The following is a 14,629-nucleotide window of genomic DNA, read 5'->3' on the forward strand; positions in this document are numbered from 1 at the left end:
CTTAACTATTGCTAAATGTTGGCCATTTCACCAATGTACATCACACACTCGTAAAAATTGTAGGGAATTTCTAAAGATTCTTATTCCTTAATAAATGTCCATTTACTTTATAGCGAGCTTACTTTGCTTTTAAATACTACCAGGGTATATTTCTGCTTTCAGACTCTTGCTTGAGGCATTTTGCAAAGCACTCCCATGTTCTAAACTTTATAGAGGTATCAGAAATGTTCAAGAATGAGAATTACACTGGAAAAATGTTTAGAGAAATAAAACTCTCACTTCTCACTGATGGAAGCTGTTACCAGCTATCTGAATTTTTTTAATAATATCTATAAACATAAAGTAAAGTTTAGTCCTTGTCTGAAAACATTAGACTCTGATCTATAAAAAGAATGTACAGTTTAACATCTGGATGACTCAGGATGTCCTATTTATTTGCAGAAACATGGCGTAGATACTAACTCATTCTCATATACTGCAGGATTTTTTGCTCTGTTATGAAAATGTAGACATGTGTCTTGCAGTGCTCCTTTAATAGGCACAGGTAAAGTATTCACAGAATTAGAAGAGGGCTGTTGTTACTTTGATAACTATAAATGTCTCAGTTGGCTTATATGCAGCCGTTGACCATTCTGATTTTTGTGCCCTTTAACTTTGACATAAAGATGGAATATTCTTGTTTCTCTCTAGTTTCCAAAAGAGTTCCTTAGCATTGTAAAGTAACCTCTAATATTATTCTAGATTAGAACCAATAAAGCAAGTATAGGGTGAATGCATATAGATAAGATGTGGAGAAACTAAAAAAAGAACAAGATTTGATTTGCATTTTCTATCATTCTTGTATTGCTTCAAGAAGAAAGTTAGAAGTGACTTGTGATTTTCAGCTCCATGAGAAAGAAGGCATTCACCTGTCCCAATCAAAAAACCTTTCTTAAATATTTTCAAGTTCAATCTAATGGGATCTCCATAGATCTTAGGAGTTAGTCTTCATGTTCACTTTTTATTTTCATTGAAGGACTCCAGAAGGTTTAAATTTTATATTCCACAACACTTTAACAAAATGGATCCGAATTAGTATTAGAGTCATAAAAGGAGTCCCTTGTCCCTTAGGAATAACTACTCAATTTGAATATGCCTACTGTCTTCTTCTGTGCAGAAAGGAAATTATCCTTAGATCTGCAAGGCAGTCCCTTGGTGATGTCATTACAAGGTTTTCCATACACTAGTAAGTAGACATGAGCAACTCAGATATTGCTTTTGGATGTCCATTTCTTAATTCAGTGATTTGAGAAGAGGCTGTTTACTACTCCATGATTTTTAAATGCTGGTTCTGTGCAGGACTGTTTAACACGCTCTGTGGAGACACTCAGATTGTAGTGGGAGGAAAATAATTATTCTGTTACTTGTAAATTGCATTTCTGTGAGAGGCTCTCTTGATCTGAAATGGCATGCCCAGCTTCCAGTGATGAATGCATCTTCTGTCATGTGTGTAGTAGAGAAAGTTATAGTTAATTGCAGTGATAGATTTAGTTACCCTAGGAGGGGACACCAAATTCCATGTAGTGGAAAGATCTAGCTACATCTCTGGGGGGGAAAAAAACACTCAAAAATGCATCTGACAAGTAAGGTGAAAGCTTTTTTGAGTACAGTGCTAAATTTTGTAGCAGGCAGACTTTCACGTGACGGAGTGGCCTGTGGAAATGCAGTATTTGTATTAGTTGGGTTTCAGCTAACAAAATCTCCTAGGATGATTGGAGAGCACTAAATTAATCTTTTGCCTATTTTTTCGTGTCAGAGACTTCTGTCCCTAAATAATAGCTTCCGTAGTATAAAACTTTGAATGTAAAGACTGAAACTGCATATTATATTTTTTTCCTTTAGAGGTAAAGAAAGTGGTGTGGGTATGCCTCTGCAGTCAGTATGCAGTGATGATGATTTGTTGGCATTTGTAGCAGTATTGGAAATAGTCAAAAGGTGCTACTGCAGATGGTTTTGCTTAATAGAATTTATAAGCCGTCCTTGTGGAGGAGGGAGGTGGAGATGTTTGTCAGCTATGATGCAATTCTTTTTAAATTCTGAGCAGATCACTCATAAAGCCTGCTCTAGTCTCTAAGAATCACTTTGTTAGGTGCCGCTGCCTACAGGTTATATGAATGCGAGCACACAAAACATCATGTGATGCTAGAATTATCAAATAGATTAGGCTGATTAATAGAATAATGTTAAAGATTTAGTTAAATGTATTTGCTATGCTTAAGGACATTACTGGATTTACTCATTTTACCTTTAAACAATTTATTTTATTTAGAATTTTGTAGCAACATGTCACTCAGGCTTCAGGGAGCCAGACAGTGACTTCTGTACTATGTAGCATATTAATTCTCAAGGAAATTAGTCTTAACATTGTCAAAGTGTGCAGTGCTAATAAGTTGCTCTTAAAACAATTTGTTCAGTGTTGTTCACCTTTTTATGGAATTAGGTTCCTTTTATTCAGATTTTTTGAAGTTGCATCCTCTAAATCTGTCTATTTTCCCAGCCTACTCAGTGAAAGCTGAGAAGGTTTAAGTTGTGGAGTCCTTACCAAAACCAAACAAACAGTGTTGAGTCTCCCTGCAGGCACATGCTGAACTGGAAATATTGCTAGTCTTCTGGCTCTCTGAGAGGAAGATGATAATGTACATAATACAAGTTAACCACATAAAGAATAGGCTTTAAAATTGGCTTGCTTGAGAGCCTGCAGGGATTTCTCCTGATTTGCCTTTCTCAGCAATCTTGTCTTCCTGCCTCTACTTATGCCAACCTGTGTATGTTTGTATGTTCAAATCTTGCCTCCTAGGGTACATCTACACTTAGCGCAGTGTGCAGAGTATAGACACTGCATGCCCACCTAGAACAAGGTATAAATAGTATAGACCATGATGCATGGCTTAGATGAGTAGTATTATCTTAACCCGTACATTTTTAGGGTTGCCAGGTTAGTTTTCTGACAGACTGCCCAGTTGAAAAGGGCCCCTGGTGGTGCTGACCAGGCTGTTAAAAGTCCGGTCAGCGGCGCAGCAGGGGCCCTGGGCTAAGGCAGGCTCCTTCCCTGCCTTAGCTCCGTGCAGCTCCCAGAAGCAGCTGCCAAGTTCTTGCGGTCCGTAGGCACATGGGCAGCCAGGGAGCCTCCGCATAGTTCCCCCTCCTGAATGCTGGCTCTGCAGCTCCCATTGGCCAGGAACCGCAGCCAATGAAAGCTGAAGGGGTGGCACCTGTGGGCGGGAGTGCTGCACGTGGAGCCTCCTTGGCTGCCCATGCACCTAGGGACCTCAGGGACCTGGCAGCCACGGTAATCGCTGCCGGGACCCCGCACCTACTTCTATCCTCCAACCCCCTGCCCCAGCCTGGAGTCCCCTCCCACACTGGAAACCCCTCATTTCTGACCCATCCGGAGCCCGCACCCCACCCCAGAGCCCATACCTCCCTGCACCCCATCCCTCTGCCCCAGCCCGGAGCCCTCTCCCGCATCCTGAACCCCTCATTTCTGGCCCCACGTGGAGCCCGCACCCTCAGCCCAGAGCTCAGACCCCTACCCCCCCCCCAGCACTCCAACACTCTTCCCCAGCCCAGTGAAGGTGGGGGAGAGCGATTGACAGAGGAAGGGGGGGATGGAGCGTGTGGGGGCAGGGCCTTGGAGAAGAGGGGCGGGGCCTCTTGGAAAGGGCAGGGCAGGGAAGTTAAATGTTGGCAACCCTACACGTTTATACCCTACCCAATTCTCTGTGCCCAAGCAGTGCTTCCCACATCTTTACTGCTGGTTTTAGCAGTGTAGTGTCCCATTCCTGGAGACTTTTACTGCTGTGTGTAGCTACACACAGCAGTAAAAGTGTGGATGCAGCCTGCCTTTCACCATCATATGTAGCTACACATGTAGTGCCTGTACTCTACATGCAGCTGTAAGTGTAGACATAGCCCTAATGTGCAAAATGTTCCCTCATACTGCACTTCCTTGTAGTATGTTCCAAAGAACTCTAGAAAACTGGCCACCTTAAGACTAGCTAATGCGCAGGTTCTGAGCTTTGGTTAAAATTCTACTCCAGGAGATTCAGCCACACAGCTTCCCTCAAAAATAAGATAATAGATAAATCATCTGGATTGCTTTGAAAAATCTCAGCTGAATACCTCTAAAAATTAATAAACTTGGGTTTGATAATATGATGTAGCTTTCATATGTACAAATGACAGCCAATCTATCATTCCTTATTAGTTCTTTTAGCCTCAACTACATACTGGTCAATTATCTGATGGAAAGAAAATATGCATAAGAAGACACCTTTCCCATATGTTAAATTGGAAAATGACATGTGCCACTTTTTCTCTGGAAGTTAGAAGACATTCTGAAATACATAGGGTTTATCTATTCAGTCTTTTGAAATAAGCAAATAACTTTGTCTGCATACTTAACAGATGGCATTAATATTAATTATTTCTTTAAATACTGATTGATTTTCTCTCTAAGATATGAGTACCAGTACATCAGATTTCTGGATTCTCTGCCTTTAGTTCAGGTTTTCATTTTTCCTAGTAAGAAAAATGGGCAACCACAAACAGGACTATCATTCAGTACTGGTCTAAATGAGTAGTATAAATTCAGTGATTCTGAAGCTTTCCCTGAATAGGAGGAGTCCAAAACCACCTAGATTATTGTCACTTACTTTCTGTTGCAAAGACTGTTTTCTATGTTTATATAATGCCTAACCTATTGAATTCCGCTGGGAACAATAAATGAAGGGTGAGGAAGAGGAGGACATGGAGACTCCTTCTGGATGTGACATGTAGAACGGCTGTGAGATAAAATATGTTTCTATAGCAAAGGTTTTTAATGTACTTTTTTGTTTTGTTTTAGGCTTATGGTATGTCTGCTTTGCCTCTAAACTTGATAAAAGGAACAAGAAGTCCTACTTATGAACGTTTGGAGAACACTGAAGATATTGAAGAAGTAGAACAACATATACTAAGGATTAAATCAAAGGTTTGGTGTTTGTTACCTAACATTTTAGTTTTCCATTTATAGTGTTCCTGTTGCTCAGCACTTCATTATGGTATAATGTTTGGATCACTGCTCATTTTCACAATGTTAGACAGACAGAAGTTAATATTCTCCATTCTTCCAAAGTTAGGTTCTCTCAATTTCTCTTCCAGATGATGGATTCCTTCCATGTGTTGGGACTTGGGTCAAAAATACTCAGTACGATAGCAGAAAATGGACTGTTTACTTGTACACTAGGGAATGCCTGTTTTTGTTCACTGGGGGTACCTTACAAAAATGACTTGACAGTGCTCGTTGTAGGTGCTGAAAAAATAAATCAGATTTTGATGATCTCAGAACAAAATAAAAATTATAATTAGTTTTAGTTACTCCCCATTATATTTTACAGGAAAGTGTTAAATAGAAAGTGATTTCAGCAATGAGAATCCTTCAAAATGAAAATTTGTGGCAGTAGATAGGTATGTGACGCTTGGTCTGGTGTGCAGATGTGATTATTTTTTTTTTTTTTGGGTAAGGCCAGGTTCTTGTGGCGTAGAGTTCATATCTCAGTTGACACTATTGTTAGCAATCTCAGAAGAAAGACAAATGATTCAATTGACCTGGAAGTTGTACCACCTTTCTCCCCTATAGGTGGTCCTTCCAGGTCAGAGTTGAGGCATGTTGGTGGAACAGTTTGGGATAGCATCTCTTATATATAAAAGGAGAGCTCAATTGCTTAGCTACTAAGAGCACTAAATTTACTGAATCCTTTTAAAGAGACTTCCAGTTTAAATTTCTTAGCAGAAAGTTACAATTAAAAGTGTGTAAAAATTATTAGAGCTGCAGCAAACTGGATATATCACCATAATCACAATGTTTAAGGATTCCTTTATTTTAAAAAAAAGAGAAGAAAAATCCCTGAATGGAGAAATGCATTTTTTAATTGTTTTGTATCAAAAATATGTTTATAGTGACAAATTCAATCCTTGAGAATGTTTGCCTTATGTAACCTGTATTTGTAGTAAGAGACAGGTTATTATCTAATGTTAAAATCAGCTTGTTGTTTGGTTCATATGTTAACTAATACTTTTTGTGATTTATTGCTTATAATATTCATACAACTCATTACTGTGCATTCACAAATTAAAAATTGTATATTTAACTTGCTTAGCTCCTACAGTGTATTAAGTACACTCAAACATGTTCATTAAAATACTCATGCCCAGCATTTTGAAGGTCATAGGAGTTAAATGTTCTTGAGAATTTGTCAGATATAGAAATCTCCAAATATGGATTTGACTGTTAGAGGTGGTTGAACTCAACTGATTAAGGGGACAATTCTGATCTTTGTGTTCTGGAAATTTTTATGCTGAGTGTGTCCTTTAAAGGGTGCTGCTCTGGAATGTATTTAAAAAGATGTGAAATATAGCTGACTTGTATTGACTAGAAGAAAAAATGGAGAGCTGGAAAGAAAGTATTAAAAATAGAAATGGGCTAAAATGAAATTAGTCTCTTACAAACTGGATTTGCAGTCTTGTATGCAATTCTGACTTCATAGAGCTGCCAGAGCTTGTTATACAAATGTTAAATTTTATTCTTTCATACATTTTTCACAAACTGTTCCATTATTTTCACACCTCCATTTTGATTAGCAGTGCAAAGATGGTCGGCCTTTACCAACAAGGGACAGACGGAACCTACATCAACTTGAAGAGAGGCTAAGGCTACTTCGAAGGAGAGAGAGACATCTGGAATTTATTGAGAAAAGCTGCTGGACAAAGTTCTGTGGAGCCATGCGACCTCTAAAAGTAAAAAAAGCAAAACTGAGTCTTTCGTTTTATGCCTGCTTCACTGTAGAATAACTATTTCTGAATTTTTTGTTTTGCCATTTAGCGCCTTCGCATGAACTATTCGATGAAATAGTCTGGTGGTAATAGATTTTGTTTTGTTTTCCCCAAATCTGACATCTTAAAACATGATAAAATGACTTGAAGCCTCTTGTTTGGCTATTACTGCATCTCAAGTTGTATGAAGCAATAGCCTGTTACTTTTAATCTGTAGATTGCTTCCTTGAAAGATGCATAGGATGTCGCATATATATCTAACAAAAACATAGCTTATGTCCCTTTTTATTGGATAAATGTGCCTTCATTATCTCTTTGAGGGCATCCCAATATAGAATCTAGTAGCTTCTGTACTTAGTTTTGTGTAACCACAAATGTTTACTTGTGCACTATAAGAACAGTCTTATAATTTATGTTGGTCAGTGTGAAATCAAGAAACTGTTAACGCTTAGCACTGATTACCAAGTCAGTACTAGATAATTTAAGTAGTAATATGAACTAGTTGTGGGCATAAGGTCCGATTTGTATGTCTGTGTATAAGCAGCTTCCTGACCAACTCATTCAGCTCACTCATATTATATGTTTAGTATGTGTTTCTCTCTATAATAAGGGTTGTAAATACGTAAGTATGTATGCTATACCATCTAACTAATGAGTGTTTCAAAAAACTGTTGAAATTAATCTTTTGACTCTTACATTGATTAATATGAAGAAAGCATCATTAGTGTTTTTGTTCAAGCATAAATACCTGATAAATATGTATTCTATAGCATATTCGAAACCTCCCAAATTAAGAGTTTCAGATATCACTGTCCTGCAAAGAGAAAATGGTCCTTACAAGATGCTTCTTAGCATCATAAGCCATAGTAAGGAAGAAAAGAACTGAGTCATTGCCTCCATGTTCCAGTTTTCTATGCCTTTTCTTGTTGGACACATGGAATCCATATCTCATCTTTCCAGCTTCTAATTCTCTCTTCCCCTAGGCCTGAAGACAGAAAAAAAGCAGAAGTTAGGACAAAGGAGCTCACTAGACCCATTATGTGCACTACCTCTATCAGTCTTCTGGGGTGAGATCTGCAGGGAATATGCCCTGGAGCCTGCCTGCTTGATCGTAGACGGTTACTGTGTTCCATGTTGGCCCTCCTTTGAGGAAACGGGGGGTGCAGCTTTGTCTCTCCTGGCTTCAGCTGCCAGCTTTAGCTCTGAGGGATTTGTGATTTCTTGTTGGCAGCTGCTACTCCATCTAATTCTCCTTTCTCAGATCTTAGTGTTCTGTCTTCTCTGTCCTGAGTGCCCTACACCTTAGTTCCTGGTCTGATTCTGTGGATCTGTCTGCCTGGTTGTGGAGAGTGGGAGCCCCAAATTGCTAGCCATGGTCTTTCCCACTGGTATGAATTAGTAGCTTTGCTTCCATGTATGCAGTTTTATGGAGAGTGAGGAAAGGATTTCTGTTGGAGCATTAAGTAGGCTGGGTGGGCAGCCTTTCCCTGTTTGGGTATTTGAGCTAGTCCTAGCTAGAGCTCTTCCCCTCCCCCCCCCCCAAAGCACTCTGATTGCATAGCAGTGTTCATAGCAGCTTTTGGAGCAGACCATTTTATTCTGTTCTACACAGCCTTCTTTCTTAGCTCTCTGGAGCTGCTTCTCCTCTTCTGTCTGCTGCCATCTCTCCAGAGCCTTCCATTTAGCACCTAAACATTCTCCGTGCTCTCATGCTGCCTTCTCAAGCTTTGGATATCAAGACTGCTGCCTGTCCTGGAGTTTGGGATGATCCAGATGATTTAGCCACAGCTGAAACCCTGGGATTGAGAGACATGGACCTTGCTCTGTCATCAGGTTCTAGAGTCTTGTGAGGGCTTGAAATTCTTAGCATCCTTATAGGATGAGGATTCTCACTCATGCCTCTCTGCCTGCATGAAAACTTCTAAGCTTAACTACCAGCTTAGCTCTGGTCCGCTGCCACCATTTCCCAACTGGATTCCCTCCCTGGGAAGCCTTGAGAAACCTTTCACCAATTCCCTGGTGAATACAGATCCAAACCCCTTGGATCTTAAAACAAGGAGAAATTAACCATCCCCCCTCCTTCCTCCCACCAACTCCGGGTGAATAAAGATCCAACACCCTTGGATCTAAAACAAGGAAAAATCAATCAGGTTCTTAAAAGAAGGCTTTTAATTAAAGAAAAAGGTAAAAATCATCTCTGTAAAATAATATGGAAATTAACCTTACAGGGTAATCAAACTTAAAGAGCTCAGAGGACTCCCCTCTAGTCTCAGGTTCAAAGTACAGCAAACAAAGATAAACACTCTAGTAAAAGGTACGTTTACAAGTTGAGAAAACAAAGGAAAACTAACACGCCTTGCCTGGCTATTTACTTACAAGTTTGAAATAGTAGAGACTTGTTTAGAAAGATGTGAAGAACCTGCATTGATGTCTGGTCCCTCTCAGTCCCGAGAGCAAACACACTCTTAAACAAAGAACACAAAACAAAAGCCTTCCCCCCCCAAGATTTGAAAGTATCTTGTCCCCTTATTGGTCCTTTAGGTCAGATGCCAGCCAGGTTACCTGAGCTTCTTAACCCTTTACAGGGAAAAGGATTTTTGAGTCTCTGGCCAGGAGGGATTTTATAGTACTGTACACAGGACAGCTGTTACCCTTCCCTTTATAGTTATGACAGATGAGGATTCTCATTCATGCCTCTCTGCTCTGTATTGTGAAATGGGAAGTGCTCTCCTAGCTCTTTAATTTTTTGGTCCCTACAGGTAGCAGTGGTAGCAAGCAGATCAAGAAATATGCTGTTTGTTGTGCAATTTGTAGTGTCCCTAACCACTGGCCTTGAAAACTGCAGAGATGCTGGGGAAGGATAGCTCAGTGGTTTGAGCATTGACCTGCTAAACCCAGGGTTGTGAGTTCAGTCCGTGAGGGGGCCACTTAGGGATCTGGGGCAAAAATCAGTACTTGGTCCTGCTAGTGAAGACATGGGGCTGGACTCGATGACCTTTTGGGGTCCCTTCCAGTTCTATGAGATAGATAGGTATAGGGGCTGCTACACACAGCAGAGCCCAGCTACCCAGTTCGCAATGTGCTGGTGTGGGTGGGCTGCAGTTCCCAGCATGCCCTGAATGAGGGAAGGGACCTCTGGGTCGCAGCCCCACAGTGAGAGGAGCGCCCAGTCCGCAGCTATCTGCACTTTGGCTGCCAGGCCTGATACTTATCTGCCCGGGGGCAGGAGCAGGCCCAGGAGACCTGGCTGCGTTGGCTCTTTCAAAGGGTGAGGAAAGGCAGGGCCACTGGCCCGATGGGACAGTAAGAAAGCTGAGTGGAGCCTGTGTCTGGGCTTTGGAGGGAGGGGGTGCCTTGTGCCTGGGTTCTGCGGGCAGGAGATGTGGGTGTTTGGGTTGGGTGGTCCCATGCAGCCTCCTTCAGAACCCCTCCACTACTCCAAAATACCCCCTTCGGCTCCCCCACTCTTCCCCTGGCAGTGTCCTCTATTTGGGAGCTTGAAATTTGGTAACCTGATGGGGACAGGTAAAAAAAACTAGACTAAAAGACCAGAAGGACAGAGTTTTTCCCCAAGATGTGCCCAGTTGGCATGTGTGACACACCCAGACTGAGGCACCCAATGAAAGGATAACAGAGAAACAGGAACTGGGTTGTCATAGGGGTTTCTTTAATCTCAACTCCTGGGGGAAATCTTTTTTGATGTCCGACATACTTGCTGACAAGTATTTTGAAATAAAATATGAAAATAATTGAAACTGGTGTGATTATATTGTTATTTTGACAAATAAAATGTGCAGAATCTTAAAATATTTTGTGCAGAATTTTTAATTTTTTTGGCACAGAATTCCCCCAGGAGTAATCATTATGAGGATACCGACTTGCCTTCTCCAGTATAAAATCCTCCCTCACCCTTAAGCTTGTATCAGACTAGAGATAATTAAGAGTCATAGAAAGCTAAGAGGGGTTATGGTCAACAAGGTCAAAAATAAGAGTGAACTTAGCTAATGTCATTCGTTAGAACTCTCAACAAACTGAAGAAATGTACCTATTTTATTGTTGGAGCCTTTTTGATATTGGGGGAGAGGGAGGCTCTGACCCTGGTAAGTAACCGTTCTATTTTGTTTTTTCTTTCTTCTAAGAAGTTTCTTTAAAGATTAAGCATAATTTGATATTGTGAAGGTGTCCTATCAGGGAAAATAGTTTAAAGCATGAGTGGGTTCCTTTTTGTTTGGCTTATTTGAGAAAGCTGGAGGCTCTAGAATAGCATTTGTTTTCATTCACAATACAAAATAAGATGTTAATTTCACAGTAGTTATTTTCACTGAATAACATTTATTCTATATTAAATACTTGATTTGTATTTACAGTATACAATATACATATAATCTTAAGCATTTGTCAGGGGTTTTATAAAATAAAATTTCAATCATTTCACTGGAGATAGTGGGATGTGATTAATTTCTGTACTGTCCAATGAGCACAGTTCAGAAATTGGTCTTAAATTGCTCTAAAATTTATTTTCTTCAGTATAAAATACTAGATGTATTTTAGGGTGAGAACACAACAGTTCTGTCTTCAGAGTGGAGGAAGAGAATTTGCCTTTTTCTTGTGGTAAATGACTATCCCCATTCCTCAGGACAGGAGAAACGTTTCCCAGAAAAACTCTAGTATCTTGTGCCTGTATGTACTCCTTGGTTACTACCATTTATTTCCTGCTCAGGTGAGAGACCACGGTTGACTTCAAATGTCAGCCCTTACTTTCACATCATACAACACACACTCTACATGGGTTGGGGATAATGTCCTTCCCTCGCTCCATGAATGACAGAGAGGTTTTGTAGATGGTGCATAGACTTTGTCTGCTGTGTTGTAAATCTTCATTTGTATGTTTGTTTAGTAGAGGAAACTCATAAGACTATTGCATCTAGTTTATATTTACTTTATTCTGTTTACCATAGTACCTGTAGATTTAGCAATTAGATGCTGGCTTACAAAAGTTTATCCAGTCGGCGTCGGTGATCACTCAAAGTCGAGGATGATCTCTATCACAGGTTTTATTTTTTTATGGGTCCTTTGGTGGCCGAGGAGTCCGATCCTGGAGCCACAGACTTATTGGCAAGTTGTTGCAGGTGGTATTGGAAGTCAGGGTTGGGCCACAATTGCTGCCTGACAGTTGTCCTTTTTCTTTTCTGGTGTTTTTCTGCGATCAGGGCAAGGCGATTTTCCTCAGAAGTAGTAGTTTCCTCTCTGACAAGTCTTGGCCAGTTATCTCTATCTTGGGCTACTGTCTCCCTGTGAGTGGCGTTGATGCCACATCTCTTGGTGTTTATCTTAAGAGTGTCTTTAAAGTAACAAGGTGTCCAATGGCACCTTAGAGACTAACCAATTTATTTGGGCATAAGCTTTTGTGGGTAAAAAACTTGGTAAAAAACACTGAAGATGTTGGCCTCTGTGAGGACACTGACATTAGTGTGGCAATCCTCCCACTATATGTTGAGTATCTTCTGAAGAAAGAGCTGCTGCTGGCGTTCCAGGTTTTTCAGATGTTTTCTATAGGTCACCCAAGTCTCACAGCTGCAGAAGAGACTTGGAATTACCACTAATTTATAAACTAAAAGTCTGTTGTGTGTTCTGATGTCTTGATTGTCGAACACCCGGTGAAACAATCTGCCAAAGGCAAAGCTGGCGCAGCAGCTTCTGTGCTGAATCTTGATGTCTGTGTCTGCCCTCTGTGAGATGGCTGCCAAGATAGGCAAAGTATTCTACATTTTCCATTTCTTCTGTCAGTGTAAATCTTCCTTGCTGGATCTGATGATTGACCGGGAGCTGGCTGGTGAAGAACTTCTGCTTTACCAATGTTCAGAGTTAGCCCTAGGCTTTTGTAAACTTCAGAGAAGCAATTAAGGGCTGTTTATATATCCTCCCCTGAGTGTGCAACTACAGCACAATTATCTGCTTACTGGAATTTGGTTATTGTTGCCAATACTACTTTAGTTCTGGAACAGAGACTAGAAAGGTTGAAGAGGTTGCCATCAGTCCTGTATTGGATGTGATAGACAGTCTTGGGATAATGTTTTCATAGCTCCTAAGAAAATGGAAAAAAGGGTGGGTGCTAGTACACAAACCTTGTTTTACACCGGTTTGAATGACAAAGGACTCGAAGTAGAGCCACTGTACAGGGAGGAGGCAGTCATTTGGTCATGGAGGAGTCTTACAATGGTGATAAATTTGCTTCGACAGCCAAACTTTGACATGATTTCCCACAGGGCTTCATGGTTGACAGTCGAAGGCTTTGGTCAGATCAATAAAGGCCATGTACAGCTCCTGGTGGTGGTGTTAACATTTTCCCTGGGATCTCCCTGGCTGCAAAAAACAAGTCAGTGGTGCCATGTGATATGCTGAAGGCACGGTGGGAATACTTCCTCTGCAAGAGGGGGAAAAACAGTGATTTAGTAAGATTATAGCAAGAATCTTTCCAGCGATGGAGAGGATGTCAATTCCTTGATTGCCACAGTCATCCCTATCCCCCTTTTTGAAAATGCTGAAGATGTTAGCATTATGTAAGTCAGCGTGGATTTCTTCGGTGTGCCAGACTTTGAGGAGTAGCAAATGAAGCTTGTTAATTAGTGTTTCTTCCCCCCACTTTCAGTACTTCAGCTGGTATGCCATCAGGAACTGGTGCTTTATTGTTCTTCATTTGTTTAATTGGTGTACAAACCTCCACAGGTGTTAGTGGGTTGGCAAGAGTTTCCCAGCTTGGGTTCTGAGGGATGGAGTTGATGGTGTTGTCGGTCAGTCAATTCTCGATTTAGAAGCTTTTGGTAGTGTTCCTTCCAGAGATCTTTGGATTCATTATCTTCCAATCTCAGCAGTGTGAACCAGGCTATGTGAGCTTGATCCATACAGGGTCTTTGTCTCTCAAAAATGCCTCCGCAATCATGTCTGTCAGTGAATACTTGGATTTCTTTTGCTTTATCCTTTCACCATTTGTTTTGAGTTCTCTAATTCTCCTTTGAGCTGATGGAAGGAACTCTGCTTCTGACTGGATAGTGGCTGGTTTTGCCAGTCGCAGAAAGCTTTTCTCTTCAGGCCCAAAAGGGCTGTGATCTCAATGTTGTTGTCCTCACACCAGTCCTGATGACAATGGGTAGCAAGGCCGATAGATTCCTCACAAATCTCATGGATGGTCTGTTTTAGGTCTTTCCAGTCATCTTCTACACTTCTGTTGTCATTTCCAGGTATGCATATGGTCAGTTTTTCACTGAGGAGTGTTTGGAACACTGAGAATTAAAGTCTTGGGATGTGGTATTGCTGTCTGTGTGATTTGATTGCTTTCTATGTTTTGGTGCAATCCTGATGAATATGACTGACCTCACCAGGCAGTCGTCAGTCCAGCAATCATCAGCTCCTCTCATTACGTGAGTGAGTTGCACATCTCTTAGAGCCCGTGTTCCTACAATGACATAGTCTTAGGAGCTGCCATGGTTTTGAAAGGGTGTTGTTGCCAAGTTTTGTATTTATTGCTTTGTCTGAAGATTGTGTTTGTGATTAAAAGGTTGTGTTTGCGCATTTGCCAAGTAGAAGGATGCCATTGGAATTGGTCTTGCCCACTCCTTCCTTCCCAATGGTGCTACTCCATACATTAGAATCTTGGCCAACTTTTGCGTTGAAGTCCCCCGAGAGGATTATTTTATTTGTTGTTTTTTTAAATAGATGCCAGAATTTTATTAAGTTCCATGTAGAAGGATTCTTTCTGCTCTGCTTCAGCATCAAGTGT

The 14,629-nt window shown here is 40.8% G+C and overlaps 1 protein-coding gene across 3 annotated transcripts in view; it reads left to right on the plus strand.

The window, feature by feature from the left end:
* LMBRD1 (LMBR1 domain containing 1) overlaps positions 1 to 14,629 on the plus strand; it is a 229,338-nt gene that overhangs the window by 120,039 nt on the left and 94,670 nt on the right. For 2 of the 3 annotated variants that reach the window (XM_034766228.1, XM_034766230.1), the window contains exons 8-9: positions 4,886 to 5,011; positions 6,661 to 6,816. In XM_034766228.1, the coding sequence (XP_034622119.1) occupies positions 4,886 to 5,011; positions 6,661 to 6,816 (282 nt within the window). The remainder of the gene's footprint in view (positions 1 to 4,885; positions 5,012 to 6,660; positions 6,817 to 14,629) is intronic. The other variant, XM_034766229.1, reaches the window with a different exon arrangement.

The sequence above is a fragment of the Trachemys scripta genome, chromosome 3, assembly GCF_013100865.1.
Source record: "Trachemys scripta elegans isolate TJP31775 chromosome 3, CAS_Tse_1.0, whole genome shotgun sequence".
Lineage (NCBI taxonomy): Eukaryota > Metazoa > Chordata > Testudines > Emydidae > Trachemys > Trachemys scripta.